We start from the raw sequence: 22,835 nt of genomic DNA, 5'->3' as shown, positions 1-22,835 counted from the left end.
ACCTTTTCCTGCTTACTCTGTGGGTGGTACACCCAGCGCATCTTAGCTATTTCATACATGTTTGTCAAACTGGCCACGTTAGATCTGCATTTTAGCGAGGTGACTTAGTGCCAGAAGGCCAGTGAAAGGAGCTCTGGTGGTGTAGTTTATAGAAACATACGAGCTGTGGTTTCCGCCACACTCCAGCCCTGACCACAGACTCCTTGTGTTAGGACCATGTCACCTCATCGAATCTTTGCCTCAGTCATCTTAGGGCATCCTATAGTCCCTGTCATTGGGTTTTGTGCGCAGCGTGTACTAGATAAATGTTTGTTGAATGAATGTTGTTAAATTTTTTTGTCTACTTTTGAAGTGGGCAAGTGGGCTGGTTACCAGCGGCATAAAGGCTGGCTTATGCTGTCATGAGACTTCTGTATGCCTTTTGGGCTCTCAGCCCAGTCTCAGGAGTCAGGCTCTGCTGTTATGTGCTGCCCTGCCCACCCCACCTACACCAGGTCAGAGGACTGATTCCTGGTTGGGCTGGCCGTGTCCTGTCTTATTTCCTCCTTTCCTAGTGGACCAGAGCCTTGACACGTGCCTTTTGAAAGCAGCCAGCATCTGACCTATATATACTTCTGCTTTTTGTGTTTTGGATGGTACGGCTGGGTTTCTTCCAGGTTATCAGAGTGATCTCCCCTGTTTCTGAAGCACTGTAGCATGATGGTTAAGATCATGGTTTCTAGATTTAGTCTTTCTAGATTTGGATCTCAGCTGTCGCTTACTAGCTGTGTGACCTTGGGTAAGTTACTTAACTGCTCTGAGGCTCAGTGTCCTAGTTTCTAAAATGAGGAAACTAATAATACCTACCTCAAGGTTTTGTGAAGATCAGTGGAATTAATATGTATCAAGTGCGTAGACTGCTAAGTGTTAGCTATTTTTGTTATTACTATGATCAACATCTGTCTTGAGAATCACTTTTGATGTCTTGACCTAAAAGCTTTCTTCCTTTGACACAATAGTCAGATTGGATCAAATATTCTATCTTAAGTCATCCGATAATTTGATTGGAATTTAAGTTTTTCTCTCCTCCAGGGCACATATATTCGGGGCATCTCTTAGCTTAGAGATCTAGGAGGAACTTGGGTATGTGTGAGAAATTAGTTTACTTGAAATTAGACTGCATGCAAAGGGAGATCAGCCATTTGGAAAGAGACCTAATACTTGAAAGACAAACAGTGCATCATCATTAGAAGCAGTGGTTTATTTCCGGCCAGTTAATTCCATACTGGAAGTGATAAATCACATTGTTACTGTTTAAAACGAACTGTCATTGTCTAGTCATAAGAGCTGAGTACCTGCTGCCTGAGATCAGTTCACGAAGCCCATTTGTATAATTGGAAGAGGCATTTTTTTTCTTTTGATTTAAACCTGCTTCTTATAATGCAGGGGGAGAGAATGCCTTAGCTGGTATTTCTTTTAATAACCAGTTCGACCTTTTCCTTTTTTTTTTTTCCCACGTTAGCCCGGCGACCCCTAGCACTCCTGGGAGCCCGCCTGTGAGCCCCGGGCCCTTGTCGCCAGGTGGCACCCCAGGGAAGCACATCTGCGGCCACCATCTGCACACAGTGGGTGGCGCTGTCGAGCGGGACGTGTGTCATCGATGTAGGCACAAGCGATGGCACTTCATAAAACCCACCAACAAGGCCAAAGAGGGCCGCTCAAGGCGCCAAGGAGAAGTTACTGTCCTCTCTGTGGGCAGGTGAGTCCTGGGGGTGCTTTGGGTTTGTGTAACACAGTTGCTGCGCTGTGTGGATTTGTACACCCGTTAAATGTAGAGTGTGTTCTCCTGAGCCTGGCTCGGGTCCTATCTCTGGGCTTCTTTGATGTTTTCTGGTCTGAGTCCTGTATTTTTCCAACAGCAGAAGAATTCTAAGAGGTGGCTATTGCAAGATCAGGTGTGACTTGTATTAATTAAGGTAACAAATTAATTACTTGCTGTATTAGGGTTCTACAGAGAAGCAGACTCACACAGACACACATGTAAGAGATTTATTATGGGAATTAACTCACACGATTATGGAGGCCAAGAAGACAGGAAAGCTGGTGGTAATTCAGTCCAAGTCCAAAGGCCTGAGAACCAGGGGAGCCGGTGGTATTAGTCCTGGTCCCAGTCTGAAGGCTTAGAAACCAGGAATGCTCATGTCTTATGGCAAAAGAAGAGGGATGTGTCAGCTCAAGTAAAAAGAGCAAATTCAGTCTCCCGTTGCCTTTTAGTTCTGTTCAGGCCCTCAAGGGATTGGATGATGCCCATTCTCATTGGTGAGGGTGATCTTTACTCAATCTACCAATTCAAAGGCTAATCTCTTCTGCAAACGTCCTCACAGACACACCCAGAAACAATGTTTTATCAACTCTCTGGGCAGTCCTTAGCCTGGTCAAGTTGACTCATAAAATTAACCATCACACTTGCTCTAACAGATAAAACCCAAATCTCAACTGTTAGGGAATGTAAATTTGTATTTCACTTGTGGAAATCGAAAGATCAGTGGTGGCTCTTCAAGCAGTCACCCAGAGCCCTGGATCCTTTCCATCTTGTGCCTCTGCTGGATTTGCTAGCAGGAGAAAGTACGCAGAGCATTGTTCACAAGAGGTTTTTCAGGAGATGGGCCTGAAGTGGCACATTTCAGTCTTGCTCACATTCCTCTGTCTGGAACTCAATCACTTGGCCACACCTAATGGCCAGGGAGGTAGGTAACGTCGGCCAGGAAGAAGGGAAGAGATGGAGCCTGGTCCACTGCTCTCCAGCCTCTGCCGTGTAAGATCCACGTGGACCCCTGGGACTGCTCGCTTTTCCTTCACCTCCTCCTTTCCCAGTCCTAAAGTTCCATTTACCTGTGACCCATATGTGATGTGGAGATCTTGCAGTTCAAGTGATAAACAATTTGACGATACTGTATGCAGAGCATTTTTGGTTGATTTTGAGCCTCCTGCAGGAACTGCAGGGCTCATGCTGCACGTGCCAAGGCAGTAGAGAGTAATGGTCGAGAGCATGCCTGCCGGCACCAGACTGGGGAAGCCCTGAGCAAAAGCTGACAGTGTTGCCTACGTGATCCTTCTCTCCTTACTGACAAACTCTGGGAAGAGTAGCCTGGACTCACTGAATCACCCTCATTTGACTCCTGACACCACTACTTACAAACTGTTACTTCTCGCTGTGCCCCAGTTTTCCCCTCTATAAAATGGGGATGACAGTAGCACTCACCTTATCGGGTTGCTGTGAAGACGAAATAAGGTGACTCAGGTATAGGTCTTAGAGCAGTTTTTGGTGCTTATTATATACTCAAGAATTGTTGGCTATTATTATTACTGTTATTTGAATTCCATTGAGTTTCATCATGTGTTGCACAAGCAACAAGGAGAAGACTCCTTGGCTCTTTGCCACTTATAACAAAACAGTGCAACTCATGACCACACTGTTTTATTCAGAGCAGAGTCATGGGAACTTATGAATGTGGAATGCGGTGAGAACCTGTAACTTGTTTGGACAAAGTGTATTTTGTTTGCTTTAAAAAAAAATCTGCTGAAACTTTCAACTCAGATTCAACATGGCTTTTTTAAACGCCCCCAATCCAACTCTCTGTCTTGGAGATAGAATAAATACTATGACTGCTGAGTGATTACAGGCTGCTTTTCAGCAAGTGTTGCTTAAAGAGAGTTTTAAAGTTTGACCGAATAGGTTTGTGGTGACAACTTTTTTCCTGATCCTCCGTTCACTGCTTCAGAGTCTCCTTCCTCCTTCTGGTGGGTGAGCTCATTTTGGACAAACAAAGAGAATTTATTTTAGATGGTTTTGAGGGAAATGAAGACCAAGATTAGAGAGAAACTGCTGTGAAAGATTTTCGGGTTTTGATGGTGATGGACGAGAAAAGCAGTCCAACTGAGTACATTTCTTTAACTTCTCTCTTAATTCTTAAGGAAAATCTCTTTCTTAAATTCCTTAACCCTTAATGAAAACCCAAATTTGCTTCAAAAACAGAAACAAAAAAACCCAGACAAAAGTCATGCAGACACAAAAACTCTGCCACCCGACTGATGCTGATAAACATGTGTCTGGGGCCCTGTTTAGAGAGGTAGACCCTCTGCTGGGTGAAATTTGAGAAGACAGTTCCCTAGTGAACATCAGATTTGCAAACTGGTCGGGCTTTTATCCAGCCTTCTGTTGTTAAAACAGCTGATGTTTAAGCCCAGGTCCTTGTTAGAAACCACAGCTCTGAGGCTGTTTCATATTTGAGTACCTGTGTTTCTTAGTGCATTTCGCATGCTCTGTAAACTGTGCAGCAGAGTCTGTGATGTGTTGAGTGAACATCAGCTGGGAGGTTTGGCAGGACGGTTCCTCCTGTTGAATATGGTGGTTTTCTTTTCTTTTCTTTTTTTTTTTTTTTTTGTGGTACACGGGCCTCTCACTGTTGTGGCCTCGGATGCGCAGGCCCAGCGGCCATGGCTCACGGGCCCAGCCGCTCCGCGGCATGTGGGATCTTCCCGGACCTGGGCATGAACCCGTGTCCCCTGCATCGGCAGGCGGACTCTCAAGCACTGCGCCACCAGGGAAGCCCTTCTTTTCCTTTTAAAAAAGTTTTTATTGAAGTATAGTTGATTTACAATGTCGTGTTAATTTCAGGTGTACAGCACAGTGATTCAGCTATATATATATTAATATAATACGTATATATTAATACATATATATATATTCTTTCTCAGATTCTTTTCCCTTATAGGTTGTTACAAAATACTGAGTATAGTTCCCTGCACTATATAGTAGGTTCTTGTTGGTTATCTATTTTATATATAGTCCTGTGTGTATGTGAATATGGTGATTTTCATTGCTGTCCTAACTTTTGGCTGAGTTTGTTTGGGATCCTCCAGGTGGATGATTTTTACTTCATTCATGATTCTTGTTCAGTGGAAAAGCAAAACCCGTCACATGTCCTCTTTCCCCCACTCAGGTTTAGGGTTACGAAAGTGGAACACAAGTCAAATCAGAAGGAGCGGAGAAGTTTAATGTCAGTTAGTGGGACCGACAGCGTCAATGGGGAGGTGTCTATGACACCCCTGAAGAGAGAGCGAAGTGGCACAGAGTAGCAGGTAAGTTGAAGTTGTGGCGACATTGGGGGTGGGTGGTACATGGCAGGGAGAAGGTGCCCAGAGCCTCCCTGGAGTCTGTGGTAATACGGGAGTGACTTGGCAGGGAAATGAGAAGTACTTTCCTGGAGCTGGTAAGGCTGTAGGGGTCGGAACACCATTACTTGTCTGCCCAGAGCTTTTTGTGAAGAGCCCATCAACACAGGTGCCTCCAGGGACCTGGCCTATATAATAATGAGTGGGGAGGATTACTTAGGGGGTAATGTGGAGTGGTGGGGACTGGAGCAAACTAGAAATCACATAACCCATCTGTTAGGGTTTGCATTACCACAAGGCAGGAAGCACTTAGTGTGGCTAGATCTTAGGCAAAAAAGGTGGAAATCTAGACTTTTTTTTTTAGCGGTACGCGGGCCTCTCACTGTTGTGGCCTCTCCCGTTGCGGAGCACAGGCTCCGGACGCGCAGGCTCAGCGGCCATGGCTCACGGGCCCAGCCGCTCCACGGCATGTGGAATCTTCCCGGACCGGGGCACGAACCCGTGTCCCCTGCATCGTCAGGCGGACTCTCAACCACTGCGCCACCAGGGAAGCCCCTACAGGTGAAATCAACAGGTTTTTAAATGTTGGCGGCCTGTTAAAAATCCTTTAAATGACCACGCAGGCCAAATGAAATATAATCTTGTCGCCATTTCTAGGTAAACTGTGATTCGAAAAAGGCTTGAGCAAGCAAAGCAATGCTTTTTTCCTTTGAGTTGGAAACCAGTTTTGTTTGATGTGTCACAGTTCTAAAATACCCCCAGTAGAAGTATTACTCCTTCCACCAAATATTTTGAAGCAATTCAAAAGCAAACGTGAATGCTTCTTGGCTTGGCACTTTTAACTTTGGGAGATATTACTTAAAAAAAAAAGCCTGTGATAATTTGATATTGGCTTAGCCTTTATCTTCTTTGCTTTCTGTTCTGGCTTGAGTCCCATTCATCCCTTTCATGTTACTTATTATATGTAAAAGGATGAGTGTGAGGACTCAGGAGTGACCAGCTCCAAAGTCTCCAATGGAACGGTCAGAGCCTGAATGCTAAGGCAGAAGAGGTTCCACTTCCAAAGGGAGGGGGAGGGGGGGTAAGGGGGGGAGGAATAGCCAGGTCCTAGAAGGTACAGGGAAACAGCAAGGTTGAACCTGAGCCTTGGAGTCAGGCTGCCTGGTTCAGGTTCCCGTTCCCCACTCACTAGCCCTGGGACCTGGACAAGGTGCTTGGGCTTTTTTATGCCTCACTTTCCTCACCGAGAAATAAAAATGATGCTGCTTGCCTTGAGGGATGGCAATGCGATATCAGGGAAATAACATGGGAAGCCCAGGGCCTGGCAGATAGGAAATGCCCAGTTAGTGCTACTGATTATTTTAAGTGGCCAGTTTGGTGGAGAAGGGGCTTTTGAGTGAAGCTTCTGATAACCTGCCTGGGCTCAGAGGGGTTGAGGATGATCCAGAAGTCATCTGGGGGCTTCCCTGGTGGCGCAGTGGTTGAGAGTCCGCCTGCCGATGCAGGGGACACAGGTTCGTTCCCCGGTCTGGGAAGATCCCACATGCCGTGGAGCGGCTGCGCCCGTGAGCCATGGCCGCTGAGCCTGCGCTTCCGGAGCCTGTGCTCCGCAACGAGAGAGGCCACAACAGTGAGAGGCCCGTGTACTGCAAAAACAAAAAAACAAAACAAAAAAACCAAAACAGAAGTCATCTGGAAGAGTTGTGCTCCTGAATTCTGTAAGACGTAGGGGCTCTGATAGCTTTCCAGCACTGGTTCTTGCCATTTCGCCCTTGGGAAGATCTGGCCGCTTCCCCTGAGTTGAGGAACCCAACAGAGGCTTTCTTTAAAGACGAGACATGGAGCAGAAAAGTCTGTCTTTGGCTTCTCAGCCAGTTACTGGTGCCTTGGGAAGGGAACCCAGAGGAATTTAGGAAAACGAAGAGGATGATGATCATAAAAGCAGCTAATGTCAATTCAGTATTCTAGTCTTCTGGGTGTTGTACTGAGATGTGTCTCGCATGTCACCATTATAAACATCTCCTAATGGGATGGATACTATTACCCCAGCTTTATAGATGAGGAAACCAGTGCACGGAAAGGGTAAATTACATGTTATGGATCACATGACTGGAAAGAGGAGCTGATATGAACTGAGGCCTGTGACTGTAAGACCAGCTGCACTCTTCTGCCGTCCTGGGGTGCTCACGAAGGGGCAGCCCTAGATCCATGAATGAGGAACATCTCCACCAATGATCTGGAACCTGGTGGTCTAATATGGTAGCCACTAGTCACCTGTGGCTACTTAAATTTAAATTAATTAAAATTAAAAGTTTCATTCTGCAATTGCACTAGTCACATTTCAAGTGTTCAGTAGCCATAGATGACTGGGGTCTGCCAGATACAGACATTTTCCATCATTGCAGAAAGTATTACCCACAGAGCAGATGGTACCTTAGATGTCAGAATTGGAATCCTGAGTGACTTTGGTAAATTAGAGAAACATTCTGATTGAAGTTGCGAGGACTTGGCTTCTGGGACGAGAAGTATGTGGCTATTCAGGTCTAAGGTGAGGAAGGCCCAGCCAGTTTAGCTGCAAAGAAAGAGAAAGCATGAGCTGTAATGACAGTTCTGCATATGAGTCATCAACCTGGCAGTGTGCTGAGAGACAGAGCAGAGGTGGGTAAGAAGACACTGCTTGCCCTCGGGCAGGAAGCGCAAGGTGATCCTGGGTTAGGCTCAGCCAGATTCCAGCCTTGCTGAAGTGCCGTGCCCGGAGGGAGGCACTCAAGGTCTGGGAAGGTTAAAAGAATTAGGATTGCTCAGGTAGTTTTCTTGGTCCAAATTCTGTCCGTATCTGGATTTGATCCAGTCATCTGAAAATCCTGACCACATCTGACTGGTTTACAACTTGATACTCTCTGCAAAGCACGCAATCTTCTCACCGGGATTTTGTGAAAGAGCATTGGATTTGATTAGAAGACCTGGGCTCTCATCATAGCTTCGCCGCTTGGAAATTGTCCTTAACTGCCCTTACTCCAGGTTTCCTTGAATGTGAAATAGGATATTAAATCCATCGATTGAAGGCGAGTGCCAGGAGAGCATCTGGCCTGTCATTGGCTCTCAGTGGTGCTGTGCCGTCCAAAGGTGCAACGAGCACGAGTGACCTCAGAAAGGGGATGTGTTTTCCGAGCCTTCAACATAATTGGAATTAATTTTGGAATTAAAAAATAATTTTTATTATGGAAAATGTCAAACAGACTCAAAAGTAGAGAGAATAATGTCACAAATGCCGATGGACTAATTTAATTATAAGACGTACTGCGTATTGAGTATCTACTATGTACCGGGCATGCTTTAGAAGGCATATTCCATGTATTAACTGATTTAATCCTCACAACAGCAATAAGTAGGTGCCAGTTTAAGCAGAGAGAGTTGAGGCAACTTGTTTAGAGTTACCAGCAAGAATGTGGTAGAGTTTAGAGCCCAACCCAGGCAGTCTGGCTCCCGGAGTCCCAGACTTCACCACTCAGCCGGGTCCAAGGAAAAACAGGTCCTGTGGTTACAGCCTGCTGAGGTTGGGACCTGCTGAGTGATGATGTCTGATGAGCCCAACAGAGAATGGACTCTGCGAAAGGAGGGATAGGACTAATCACTGACACTCAAAACTATGTATGTACTTACGAAAATTTTTCTTGCTTGGTTTCTTAATATTTCTCATCCTCCGAAAGAGTATGTTTGGGCGATTTAATGTGACTTGATTTTCCAACAAGAGAGATCCTGAAGTTTTTCCTTCTAGGCCCAGAAGATCTCTGGTTCTGAGCTGAATAGGAAGATCTGCACTGGGATGTAACTAATACAATAAGACAGGAGTGTTATATACCTTTTGTACTGTCTAATACAGGTTTTAGAGTTGTGTTTTTTTCCTGAAAAATATTTTTGTTTAAATTTGAATTTTTGGCCAAGCTATTTTACTGGAATGCCTTGTTTTAATATAGAACTGATTCAAATATTCAAATGCAAATGCATATCTACTCATTGGTTAGGTTTCCTTCTTTAAAAAAAAGAAAATTCAGTGGCTGATACCACCAACTAGACTTAGGATTTCTCTCTCTTTCTCCTTCTCTTTTTAAAAAACAAAATCTGCTGTTTGGCATTTCTTCCCCCTTTTATTATTTCCCCCCTGTTTCCTTTGCCTGAGTTCTTTTTTGTAGCTAGATCTGACTTGCACTCTGCCTGATTTATTTTGGCAATGCAGTTAAAATGGTTTCTTTTTTCCACAGAAAATGTGTTTTGATTTCTTCTTAGAAGAATAAGCTTTTGTTCTTCAAAGTTAAATAAATCAAATTGCTTTCAGCCTCCAAATGCCACTGCCTTGTCTTCATTATCATTGGGCTTTTGCTTTTTAAAAATGATGCCATCGTAAGCATTCTCTCGCACATGTTTCTGAAGTATCTACCCCCCTTTCCAGTTTATGGTAGTATCTTATTGAAAACGTTGATTTGGTAAGTTTACAGAAAATATTTTTTTATCAAAACAGAAATTCATCATATTAGATATCTCTGTTTTAAATCGTTTTATTATTGAAGCTATTCTATTAATTCTTATTTCGGTCATTTAGTTTAGTGATTAAGAGCTGAGTTTTAAACTGCTTAGGTTTAATTTTAACTGTGCCACTAACTACCGGTTGTTTTCAGCAAGTTACTTAACCTCTCCAAGCCTCAGGTTCTTCATCTTTAAAGTGGTGTAGGGTGTAGTGGTGGATGTAAATGACATAATACATGTGTACAGTTCTTAAATCAGGCTTTGGCACAGAGTTAGTATTCACTAACTCACTATTCACTACTATCAATAATTTCCATCCCATTCTCAGGGGTCCTAGTTAGTTATTAGCCCATTCCTCAAGCATCACTTTTAGATACTGTAACTCACTTTTTCCTTCTTAAGAACATTAGAGCTTTGGAGTCTGATGACATCTCAGAAATAGATATTTGGCAAGTCCCTTAGGAATTTGGGCCATTTTCTTGTGTGTGTTAAGAGGGCCTTAGAAATAACATGCCCCTCTTACTGGAAGTGGAATCAGAATTAGTAACAAGGCAATTGAAAAGTGTTGCAACTTAAGTTCTTTTTATTATACAGATCAGAGGAGGGGTTATATTAAGAGCTAGTGTGGACTGAATTTTCTTCACCTCACCGTGCTACTGCTGGGCTGGGGCTTTGCTCTGGGATAAAAGTCTCCTTTTTGCCAAGACTCATGGATCACCCTCCCTCCCTCCTCAGGACCACTGCCGGGCACAAGGTCAGCTCTCCAGATCTTCGGGGCCTTTTCATTTCCTCCTCTAACAGTGAGGAAAGGCAAGCTTTTCTCCTTTTTGCTTTTGAACTCTGGTGACAGGCAGTGCAGTGATGGTCCGGTGGGGGCCTCCCCTGATGATGTGTTGCTTTATTCGCAGTCCTCTGCATGGCTCGTTCTTTTGTTAACTCTCCATGGAAGGAGAGGATGGTGAGAAACTGTAGGTATCACGAGTTAATTTTTCTCCATAGCTTATATTTTTTTCAGGGCAAAACACACATATATATATATTTTAAGAAAAAGGATCACAAATTTGATGGAAGCCCCTTAATGGGATTCATTGGCCTTTATAAACAGAAGCTGCACCTCAAATAGGCATGGATGGGACCACCTGGCTTGATTTAGAAATGGCTGAATACATTTCTAAAGAGTAAAAGCAGTACTTTGATACTTGTGTTGTTCTTACATGGAAGACCAGTCCCATTGAGTCCATCTTAAATATGGAAGTGGAGGGAAGTTAATGCCTGTCCTTGACCATTCACTGTCTGTGCAAAGCGTAGGCAGTAGAACCAGGCAAATGAGAAGAGCTGAGTGGGGGACAGAAATTTAAATGCAACCTGATGGATCATGGGTGATCATCTCATCTCATCTCTCCAGTTTACAGTGGAAGAGCCAGGCTCAGAAGGATGACGTTTTCCCAGATCCCTGGGCTGGGGAGGGAGAGGGCTTAGGTGGGAAGAAATCTGATGTCTTTTGGCTGTTAGAGCTGCGCCTGGATCAGTCCAGGTTTGTGAGCTATTCTGTTTTCTAACAAGTCGACTAAGATTATAGACTTCGAGATCTCAGAGGAGCTGTGATGGCTAGTTCAGGTCAACTCAAGTACAATTAACGTCTTTTAAAAGTATTTGTTGGGCCCCTACTTTGTGCCAGACCTTAGGGATGCAGCAGTGTGGAAAAGGGACAGACAAGGGCCATGCTTTCATGGAGCTTCTGTTCTAGTTTTCGTAGTGATTTTTCTCCCCATGCCCCCTTGGTCCCCTAGTTTTAGAGTAAGGAGGCCCTAGGACATTATGTACGTTGTTCAAGGTCATGCGGATGGTTTATTCCAGAGCCTGGACTTGGGCTTCCTGATAGTTCAGTCCTTTCACTGTCTCTGAGGTCCTGGATATTGCAAGTGTTTGAAATTGAATCATTTTTAAAATGGAAAAATAAGGCATGAACACGATACAATATTTAAGCACCATAAAAGGCTGCAGGATGAAAAAAAAAATGTCTTCACCCTGTCTACGCCCCTTCTACCCACCACACACATGTCATCTCTCAGTCCCCTTCCCAACAGGGGACCACGGTTGTCCGTGTCCTCTATATCCTTTCAGGATTATTCTATGCACATACTTACTTAAACAACATATATACGTGTCTACAGCCCCCTCCTTTGCCCTTCCATGAATGAGAGCTTAGATACTTGTCTGCACCTTGCTTTTTATTGAAATTGATGACTGATAAGGTCTGTGGACTATTTTTTATGCTCCCACATTGATTGAGCCATGAGGAGTGAAAATGCTGGATACGTTTAAAATGCTGTGTGTCCTGTTTGTTCTTTGTTGTTGGGAATAGCCCCGAAACATTTACAGACATAATCTGAGAGTTTCGGGTGGACCTAAAAACATATTTTGCTGTCATCAACACTGATGTTCTGAGTTATTCTTCCACAGCCTTGTTCTGTGTACAGAAGAGACTGAAACATATTTGTGAGTATTCCCAGAATTTAGCTAACATGAGGGCCCAGAGGGTTTTGTTTTGTTTTGTTTTGAGTTGCCACCAAAGCTGTCTCCTCTCCTCAGTTATCTCCCTCGGCAGGGTCTGCTCCAGGGCACCTCCCTAGTGCTGACCAGAAGGTGACCCCTCAGGGAGCTTATCTGTCCTCCCCGGTGGCCCTGCCAGCCCTCTGACAAGGCTTAGGAAAGAGGGCTGTAACATCTCCCTTTTTGCCGCGGAGACTGCAGCACTGGAGGCTCACGGAGACTTCGGAGGACGAAAAGGCAGACCTAAGGGGCTCGAGGGAGGCAGAAAGCGAAATGCCTTTGGAGACATTTTGGCCCAGAACGAGATAGAAGAGGGAATTAACAGTTATAATCAGGATTTTTCTTTTTCTTCATTTGTAACTCGAGACTTTGAATCTACTAACATTAAATAGCTAAGGAAATAGTAGTCCCTGTTTTCTGTAAGCTGTCTATTTTCTGCAAGGATGTACGATGCTATAGCTCCACAGTATAGGTTCTGGAACCAGACTCCTTGTGCCCAAGTCCTGGCCGGGCACTTTTTAGCTGTGTAATCTTGGGCAAGTTCCTTAGTCTCTGATGCCTCAACTTCTCCATCTGTAAAGTGGGTTTAAAATACCACCTACCTCATAGGGATGTTGTTCTTTGGTGCTTAGCAAGTGCTAAATAGCCAAATACTTGATGTTATTATTATAATATTATGTCAGGTGAGACCTATTTAAACACTTAGCAAATAAAAGTGTGAAAAATTAATGGTTTTTGATGTTTCTTAATTTTCCTGAGGCTCAGAGAAGCAGGTTAGACATAACCTATAAGATGCTGTAGTTTTGTTTGACACTAGGGTAGAGGCTTACTAAATGCAGGTAGCTGGACTTGTTCACAAGGCAGTCAGGAGGCAACGTTTAACTTGTTTTGTTTTCCTTATTAGAAAGAGGTGGGACCATTCAGAGTCTTAAATTATTCTACCTGTAGCTAGCATAGACGTTGAATCAGAGGTTTATTGAGACTACGAGGGAACTGCCGAATTGCATTTAAATCCTTCCCAGGAGAACCCTTGTGTTTCCAGATACAGAATAACTTTTGATGTCAATTACATTTTACTTGGAATAAAGTGCTCTGATTCTCACCATCCCAAGGGTTGGTAAATCACAAACGTTCAGCTATTGTCACTTGGGAAGCCCATTATTGCTAAATATATGAACACATTTAAATTGTTGTGAAGCTATAACTCAGGAAAGAGCAACCTTCAGACTTCCCAGTAAGATCTAAATCTCATGTGAGAAAATTCAAAACTACAAGGAGCGCACACTTTCCCATCGGCGTTATTCAGGAAAGAGCAGAGGACAGCCGCAGACCTCATGGCTCGGTGGATATCTCCGCGTGACTGGTGTGGCGGCGACTGTGGCTTCCAGGTGATCTGCCTGGGCTGGAATCACTGCTTTCTTATTATTAATGGTGTGGCCTTGGGCAAGCTATTGAACCTGCAAGCCTCAGTGTCTACTTAGGAAAATGAGAATCGTCGTTGACTCATGGAGTCCTTGAAAAGATTGAGTTACTGAATCTGGCCCGCTTAGCACTGCAGTGCCTGGTGCATAGAAAGCACTCCGTAAATGTCAGCCACTATTGTTATTAATCAGATAGCCTTCCTTCCTTAATCCCCTGTCCTTTGAGGTCTTAGTGTTCACTGTCCGTTAATCTGTTTAGGCTTCTAGTTTCTTAAGACATGGTTCTCATTTTTAAAGGGACCAGATCCTTTTTTCTAGAGAATCCTTTTTTAACAAGGCACATATGCGTCCTAATCAAAGCTCTGTGGTGGCTCCTGTGGAAACTTAACACCATAATGGAATTCTAGCTTTATCTAATTAGCAATAAAGTCTAGAGAAAAAGCAATAAAAAGCAATTAAAAAAAAAGCAATAAAAAGCAATAAAGTCTAGAGAAAAAGATGACCTTTTCTTTCCAGATAAATTTTTTCTGAGGTTCTTAATTTCTCTCCATCAGTCTTGTTATATGATGGACGTGGTCACACTTGGGATTTCTGAATCGTCTTTTCAATGTAAGGAAGTTTTGCTTCATTTCTCCCAGCTTGAGCACTCACTTGTGTAAGACAGTAATCACCAAATTTCCCCACCCTATCCCACTCAGAAAAGATAGATCAGTCTTGTTAAATATGGTGGGGTCCCCTGGTGATGTGACCTGAGAACAACAGGTGGGTGGAGTGTTTTCTCTCCCTCTGGTCCGCGCTGCTAGCCTTCCCTAGCGTTCATGCCAGCCTGCTCCTAGTTTCTGACTGCTGTGTGCCTGTAGAGGAGGCACCTTTTAATATTAATGTGTTGTGGTAAAGAAATACTATTTTAAAGTATGTGTTTGTTTATCAATACGGTCATATTCACAGCTGTAGAATGAAATGAGAAGAAAGTTAACATTGTCAAATGCACCATGACACAGTCCCAGAAATAAGGCTGCAGTTGGAAATTTACAAGCTGTGCAAAATGTGGTATCTTCTTTCCTCTAGATTATCACTCAGATAAGACAGGTATTTATCTGGAAATTGAGAGCTGCTGTGCTGGTCAAAGCTTCCCTTTTGTTAAGTGTGTGTGAAGACAGAGAGCCCAGAACTGTGAATCAGTGCTGGGTAGTTTTCAATAGAGCCTGAAAAGGTTAACTTTCCTTTTTTCTGCCTTGTTTCTGGTATTAGTAGTGAAGACTTTTAGGTAGCATTTTGTATTTCTCACATTCTCTTTCAAAGATATTGTGTGCAGTACAGTTTTAACCAGCTGCAGAAGGCTATTGTGGAAGAGAGCCGCTGTGCTGGGATGCTGTTAATGGTCACGATAGCTAACTTTTAGGAGGGTGCTGACTGCTTGGCCCTGTATTAAGCATTGTACATATATCATCTTATGTAAAACCCCCAACAGCCCTACGTGGGATGCTGCAGAGAGGCCAAGGTTCAACAGCTAGTCACAGGGGTCTGCGTCTGGGGACAGGCCACTGGCTCCAGACCCCTCCTTCGTAGCCCAGCCTTGGTCTTACATGCCCACTCCTTAAAGTTGGTCAAACCTGTGCAAATAACTCTAAATGGGAAGTTCTACTATGTTGGAATGAACACTCTTACTGTGATGAAACATTTCATTCCGACATCCCTTGCTCTTGACCTTCTTGTTTTCCTTGATGCAAAACAGTCCAGGTCTAAGGGAGCCGCTGATAAAAAGAGGAGACATAAAAGTAGTTGAACACCTTTTTTCTAGATAATGGCCTAGTTTGAAGTTTTACTGGGAAAATTCTCTCCTATCTTTTAGCTTTTTTTTTTTCTCTTAGGACAATTTTTCTATTTTTCCATCTCTGGCTTTTCTACTTTTTTCCGTGCTAGTGTCTTCCACATGAATCGACTCTCAAATGACAGTATTCCCAGACTTGACTTTGTTCAGTTTTCTTGTACAAATCTGTAGTTTAGCCATGCTCGGTTGTAGCAATGCAGAGCAGGGAATTACTTATTCATTTATAATTAAGAACTTGGTTCTTGCTGTTTTCGAGGACAATGCTTTATTTCCTTTTCAGCTAAGGGGGTAAGGGTCCTTTCCCCAACCCATTTAGTTTGGGAGATCCCTCTCTGTCTCTCTCTCCTTCATATATATATATATATATATATATATATATATATATATATATATATATATATACACACACACACACACACTATGATTATTATAAATGACATAGTGACAGAAAAGGATAATATGGATAATATTAGGCTACATGTGAAGGATGAGCTATAAAATAAGTACAAAGTAATACTTCAGTGAAGACAACCTATTGACTTTTTGCTGTTTCTTCATATTTCTGTAAGCTGGTTTCATCTCTGTTTTTGTTTAGCATTTATAGGAAACACAATTTGGGGAGACAAGAGAATGTTTTGTTCCTTAACCTTGTGTAGGTTTGCCTGCATTGTATATTTCAATACACAGTCAAGTGTGGAATTTTAATCCTATCCTGGGTCTTCAAAACAGGAAAGTAAAGGGGTACATAACGGTCACGTAGATGAGACCACTGTAAAAAAACAAAAAACAAACACAAAACTTGGAAAAATAAAAAATTATTTTGCAGGTTTATAGGGGGCTTCATTTGTAATGTAAACACAGATGTTGACATGGGCCACTTGTTAGAAGAACTTAGAAATATAATACAGAGCCTTCGAAGGTACAATGAAGACTGAAGACTGAGCATTTTGTCATTGTGTTCTTACTTGCCCAGTGAAGTCCCAGCCAAGCTGCACCCTGTGCTCAATGGAGATGCAGAGTTAACTCAACTTGGTGTGGCCTGGGAAAGTCACGTTACCTGACACGTACAGGCTTCCTTGTGACTGACCACGTTCACCCTGTTGCTCATTACTTGACAGAATGTAGCTGAAGAGTTAAGGAACAGGTTCCTGAGAACAAGTGCTAAAGGACTCACAGGGAGAATGCCCACCAGTCACCCCAGAAACTTGTATTAAACCAGACTGATGCCGTCAGCCTACTGTGGTTCTCAAGTTCTGTTCTTTCTTGGTTTATAAAACCTCAATAAAGAGGTCCTTTGGAAATTTTCGTGCTTAAATTTCCTTAGACTGATTTCAAAGAAGAAATGTGTAGTGGGGGAAGGAATGCAGTGGGATGGGGTGGGACGGGGTGAGGATGGATTACAATTCCTCTGTGTTCTTAAATATTTAGGCCAGATTAACATGTGATATGATGCTTGCCAAGCTTTACCTTTTTTATTTTCTCTTGCAGGAGTGACTTTATTTGAAGAGTTCTAAGAGACTGAAAACTTATGACATATAAAGTTGCCTAGGGAATTATTTTTTTATCTTTTATACAATTTCTATGGTGGAGTCTGCAGACATGTGGATGAAAGCTAAAAGGGAATACTGTTGCTATGCTGGATACAGAATTCAGTTTGCTTTGAAACAAGTTTTGGTTTAAAAATGTCTGATGAAAAATTTATTATCTTTCCAGGGAGGAAAAGAGCTCATGTTTTTGTCTTCCCAACCACCACCCCTCCCAATCCCCCATCTGTGGCCTTGGTGTACACACTGCAATTTTTCCAGTATGCTAACTATGTACAGTGGAACTATATGTGTATAGTCTGAGCTAATGCTCAGGGTGTGTGTGTCTGTGAACTGTATGTGTATAGTCTGAGCTAATGCTCAGGGTGTGTGTGTCTGTGTGTGCATGTGTGTGTATGTACACACATGTCTGTGTGCCTGTGCTTCTGTTCCCCCAACCCTTAGATCTCATTTTGCTACTGGTTGTAAGACGATCCCCTTACAGTTTAACTGTTACAAAAGATAAAAGATGAATCTTTGGTGGTGAAGCCTCCTTGAAGATATAGCCTAACCCTGGGCAGTTGACCCCCCAAGAGATCATGGAGTCAGAGGGAACCAGATGCTAGACTTTGGATTCAGAGACGAGAAATCAGCACTGACCTGCTACCAGCATGCCACTCCTAGGTCACTTATAAAATATTGAGAGTTTTGGTTGTTTTTTTGTTTGTTTGTTTTAACTCAAGCTAAGCAAATCTTATTTAGCCATTGAATAAAGGGGGTAATGGTTTAAAGTCACTAAAAAAAAAGTCTTGTTTTGACAACTCAAGGCTAAAACAAAACAAGACAATCTCCACTTCTGGTGCAAGATGGACCCACACCTTCCTCTGGTATGTTTTCCTTGGTGTTCTTCCTGTTCTCCATCTTGTAGCTAGTGTCTGTTATTTAAAGGATTCTTGAGGGTTACTTTCCCCTGTAGGTGTGGAATACCCCACTTAAAAAAAAAAAAAAAGCTTTACAGTTTACAAAACACCTCAAAGAACCCAGAGGTGAAGGTAGTAGTACATTTATGGGAGGTCTGGGCCAAGAGGTTGGGGAGTCCAGGTACAGGGAAATCTTCAAGACCTGCCTCCATGTTGGTAGGGTGCCTTGGCACTTCCTTTATTTCAAAAAGAAAGCACAATTCTCATTTGACTCCCAAAAGATGATTCCCATGAAAATGTACTTTTTTTTTTTTTTTTGCGGTACGCAGGCCTCTTACTATTGTGGCCTCTTCCGTTGCAGAGCACAGGCTCCGGATGCGCAGGCTCAGCGGCCATGGCTCACGGGCCCAGCCGCTCCGCGGCACGTGGGATCTTCCCGGACCGGGGCACGAACCCGTGTCCCCTGCATCGGGCAGGCAGACTCTCAACCACTGCGCCACCAGGGAAGCCCGAAAATGTACTTTAAAGTATCCATTCTTTTTCTGGCACCAGACTAAAAATGTCTAACCTTTTAAATGAATGGTAGGTTCAATTTCATGTGAATTTTTGCTGACAACTAATTAAAAGCTGTACATGTGTACGTGCATACACGCAGTAGACCCGAGGAAGGCAATATGGAAATAAATTTCCCGGTGGTCCAGAAAGTAGCAATATAGGAATTTTGGGGGTGTGTATTAGTGTAAATAATATGCGTGCAGTCTAGACCAATAGTTTTAGTTTTATAAAGAGGAATCATTTTTTTGTCTTAAAAATATTATGCCCCCGGAATGGTGAGGGATAAAGTGTAAGATATTCTTCAGCTTTAATTATTTTATAATTTTATTCAGGTCAGATTGCTTTTTTTTTTTAATAGCAATACAACAGGCAAGAGGATACTCAAAATATTTAAATTGTATTTATACCAAGAGTACGTTTTAACTATTTTCTAATACTTGAGCAGTTGTTGTCTGACTGGCTTCCAAATATGCCAAAAGTTAAGCATTCAGTATTTTCAACATGTATGCTTTTTACTGGTTTATATTACCTAATGAGAATCTTTAAGTGTTCCCAAAGCAACAGATGTTTACAGGCCTTTTGTGTTTTTCCTCCTTTAGAAGGCTTGGAGACCCACAACAAAGTTACTGTATAAAACACTAATGAGGGACTAACTTCTGATGTCATACATGAGTTGGCTACCACCTCAATGTAAAAATTTGTAAAGGAAATTTTTCACCGAGTGTCAAATGTATTTTTAACTGTCTGGTTTGTACTTCTATGACTTTTGTACTACCAAAGCAGAGTTAAAAATAAAAACGTTAAACACAGTGAGTTGTTTTTGAATGATCCAATTGTTGGTGCCTTGGGTACTGAAAGTACAATTGTGGTTGGTATAATTTATCGAGCTTAATATCACAGTGCCTGATTTCTTAACGTCTGAATTGTCAAGTGATCATTTGGCTGACTTTCCCCATTGGATTCCTCCTTCCCCCCATAGTAATGCCATCCTCACCCCCGATTAGTATTTTTAAAATTTGGAGATAATTTTGGATGTAAGGAACAGTTGCAAAAGCAGTACAAAGAGTTCTTGTATACTCTTCACCCCACATTCCCTTATGGTATCATCTTACATAACCGCAGAACAATGATCAAAGCTAAGAAATTAGGGCTTCCCTGGTGGCGAAGTGGTTAAGAATCTGCCTGCCAATGCAGGGGATTCGAACCAGGGTTCAAGTCCTGGTCCAGGAAAATCCCACATGCCGCGGAGCAACTAAGCCTGTGCACCACAACGACTGAGCCTGCGCGCCACAACTACTGAAGCCTGTGCGCCTAGAGCCCATGCTCCGCAACGAAAGAAGCCACTGCTCACCGCAACTAGAGATAGCCTGCATGCAGCAACAAAGACACAACACAACCAAAAATGAAAATAAATAAATAAATTTATTAAAAAACAACTAAGAAATTAACATCAGCATAATACTACGAATTAAGTCACAGCATTATTCCAGTCTCACCAATTATCCCACTACCATCCTTGTTCTGTTCCAGATTTCCCACTGCATTTAGTTTCGGCCTCCTAAATCTCCTGTGACCTGTGATTTTCCCTCCGTCTTTTCTTATTTTTCATGATCTTGACGTGTTATAGCATGTACTGGTCAGTCATGTTGTAGAGTGCCCTTCAATCTCAGTGTGCCAGCTGTTTCTCCTGACTAGACTGAGGGTTTGCATTATGCAAAGGACGCCCTTCCCATTGCTCCGTATCGGGGGCTGGTGGGGGAGGCCATGATGTCGGTGTGTATCGCTAGCGATGTCAACCTCCACCATTTAGTCGAGGTGGTGGCCACCAGCTTTCATTTTGGTAAAGTCACTATTTTTCCCTTTGTAATTAATAAGTATTTGAGGGGAGATATTTTGAGATTAGGCACATACCCTATTTCTGCTTCACCCTTTAATTTTACCACCTGTATTATTTTCTTTGGGCTCCTGTAAAAAACAAACTGGGTGGCCTAAGACGATAGAAATTTATTCTTTCACAGTTCAGGAGGCCACAAGTCTGAAATCAAGGTGTCTGCAGGGTTGGTTCCTTCTGAGTCCCAAGGGAGAACCTGTCCCATGCTCCCTCCTGCCTCCTGGTGGTTGCTGGCAGTCCTGGCGTTCCATGCTGTGTAGCTGCTTCCCTCCAATTGTCTGCCTCCGTCTTCACATGACCGTCTTCCCTGGGTGTGGGCCTCTGTCCTCTCGTCTTCTCATGGGGACACTAGTCATTGGATATAGGACCCACTGTAATCTAGGATGACTTCATCTTAACTTGATCACATTTGCAAAGACCCTAATTCCAAATACGATCACCTTCACAGGAACCTGGGGTTAGGACTTCAACATACTTTTTTAGGGGACACAGTTCAACCCACTACACCATCCATTGGTGGGTCTTGCCTGCAGCTGTTTTTACTGTGGGAGGGGCTCTTTCAGGTTGGTGCCTGTGTCCTTTCGACATGGCTCCTTCTCTTTATTTCTTTCTCCCTTCCTCTTTATCCCTTTTGCCCTTTCTTACTTTCTAGAACCACGAGAGGCTCCAGGCTCATCTTCTCATGTTGTTTTCCTAGTCTTAGCCTTGGAATCCACCACTAACTAATCAAGGAGCCCCGGTTCCTTTTATTGGAGAATGGTGTTTAGAAATAGAGATCAGAGCACTAGGTGTGCTCATTGATACTGGGGTGTTACTGCTTCTGGGCACACATATACACACACACACACACACACTACTAACCCATTCATATACACACATCTTTATTTATGTAACTATCTTTAGAACAAAAGCATGAGTCATGACTGCTGCCTCTGACCCCAGTTTAGCTCCACAGGGTTCCCTCTAACCTTCCCACTTTCCTTCTTTGTGACTTTTCTCCAACAGTAAAGAAACCTGGCTCTTACAATCTATAATATTTTTATACAATGTCTCAGCCCTAGCATACATGTAAAGTAGTTTGAACACATACCCCTGTGAGAAATAGGTTTCCAACTAGAGCAGTATGCTGTGTACTTATTCTTCTAGTTGTGAGCCTTAGAGAATCCAGCCAGAAGCCTGTTTGCCAAATTTACTTAGGTCAGCGCCTTTTTTCCCCACACCTTGGGCGTGCTTGTGTGATTCAGTTTTAACACAGAGTCATTTGTCATCATCTGCATTCCATCTTTCCTTCATGTCCTGGTTAAATTTCTTAAAATTTATATGCAGCAGGGTCGTGGCGGCAGTCACGCGGCTCTGTCGGGTTCAGGGCGCCTGCCTCGCCGCATGGGTTGCCGGCTGTGAGGCACAGCGCCCCTCTGATCTTCCTGCACAGCTCAGGTGATTCTGGACAAGGATTGAGAACGTGGATCAAGCAAGTTTTAAATCAAGATTTAACATTCCAACACATAAAAGTTATCTAACAGCTCCTCCCAGGCCATATACTTCTTTGAAAGGAGGACTCTCCAATGTATGGTTTGACAGATTTAAAATATCTAATGACTACCCAGAGCACCTTGAATCAATTGACGTAATGTGTCAGGTGCTTACAGATTTGATTGACGGTGAAGTAAAAAGTGGTATCAAGAAGAACAGAGTATCAGTAGGAGGATTTTCTATGGGAGGGTGTGTGGCAATGCGTTTAGCATACAGAAATCATCAAGATGTGGCAGGAGTACTTGCTCTTTCTAGTTTTCTGAATAAGACATCTGCTGTTTACCAACCTCTTCAGAAAAGTGATGGTGTCTTTCCTGAATTATTTTCAGTGTCATGGTACTGCAGATGAGTTAGTTCTTCATTCTTGGGGTGAAGAGACAAACTCAGTGTTAAAATCTCTAGGAGTGAGCACAAAGTTTCATAGTTTCCCAAGTGTTTACCAAGAGTTAAGCGAAGCTGAGCTAGAAAAACTGAAGTCATGGATTCTTACAAAGCTACCAGACTGAATGAATTGATTGATTTGTTAATATATAAGTAATGTCTTTATGAAAAGTGATGTTTACTGCCAAATTCTAATTTGATAAACAATAATTAAAATAGTAAAAAAAAATTTATATACAGCAAACTTCACTCTTTGGGGTGCCTCATTGGATTCTGAGTTTGAATTTTCCTCTATGTGTGTGTGTGTATGTGTGTGTGTGTGTGTGTGTGTGTGTGTGTGTGTGTGTGTGTGTTGCCTTGAAAACAAGATGATCAATAACAGCTTATGCTAAGGAAGTGGAAAAGCTGATTTTACAATTTTCAGCTCTTGAAAACCAGGAAACCCAGAATATATGCACCAGGGAGGATGTTAGGAATTCCCCCAAATCTCATTTTATAGTAGAAAGGGGTCATTTGGGGTTACAGGTTTTGTTCTTAATCAATCAGCCT

At 42.9% G+C, this 22,835-nt stretch overlaps 1 protein-coding gene and 1 pseudogene across 2 annotated transcripts in view; both read left to right on the top strand.

Moving 5' to 3' along the window:
- RELL1 (RELT like 1) overlaps positions 1–19,462 on the top strand; it is a 63,025-nt gene extending 43,563 nt beyond the window's left edge. Inside the window, exons 5-7 of the mRNA XM_079920525.1 lie at positions 1,502–1,738; positions 4,983–5,121; positions 16,972–19,462. Of these exons, the coding sequence (XP_079776651.1) occupies positions 1,502–1,738; positions 4,983–5,118 (373 nt within the window). The 3' untranslated portion in view covers positions 5,119–5,121; positions 16,972–19,462. The remainder of the gene's footprint in view (positions 1–1,501; positions 1,739–4,982; positions 5,122–16,971) is intronic.
- A 786-nt stretch (positions 19,463–20,248) lies between these two features.
- On the top strand, positions 20,249–22,411 carry LOC307185484 (lysophospholipase-like protein 1; annotated as a pseudogene). Its single transcript has 2 exons — positions 20,249–20,321; positions 21,699–22,411. The product of its transcript is annotated as a lysophospholipase-like protein 1 (transcript).
- Positions 22,412–22,835: the final 424 nt, after the last annotated feature.

Source organism: Stenella coeruleoalba, assembly GCF_951394435.1.
Source record: "Stenella coeruleoalba genome assembly, chromosome: 4".
In the NCBI taxonomy this organism is placed as follows: domain Eukaryota; kingdom Metazoa; phylum Chordata; class Mammalia; order Artiodactyla; family Delphinidae; genus Stenella; species Stenella coeruleoalba.
Note: the sequence above shows the minus strand (reverse complement) of the source record. Positions and strands in the feature narration are given on the sequence as shown.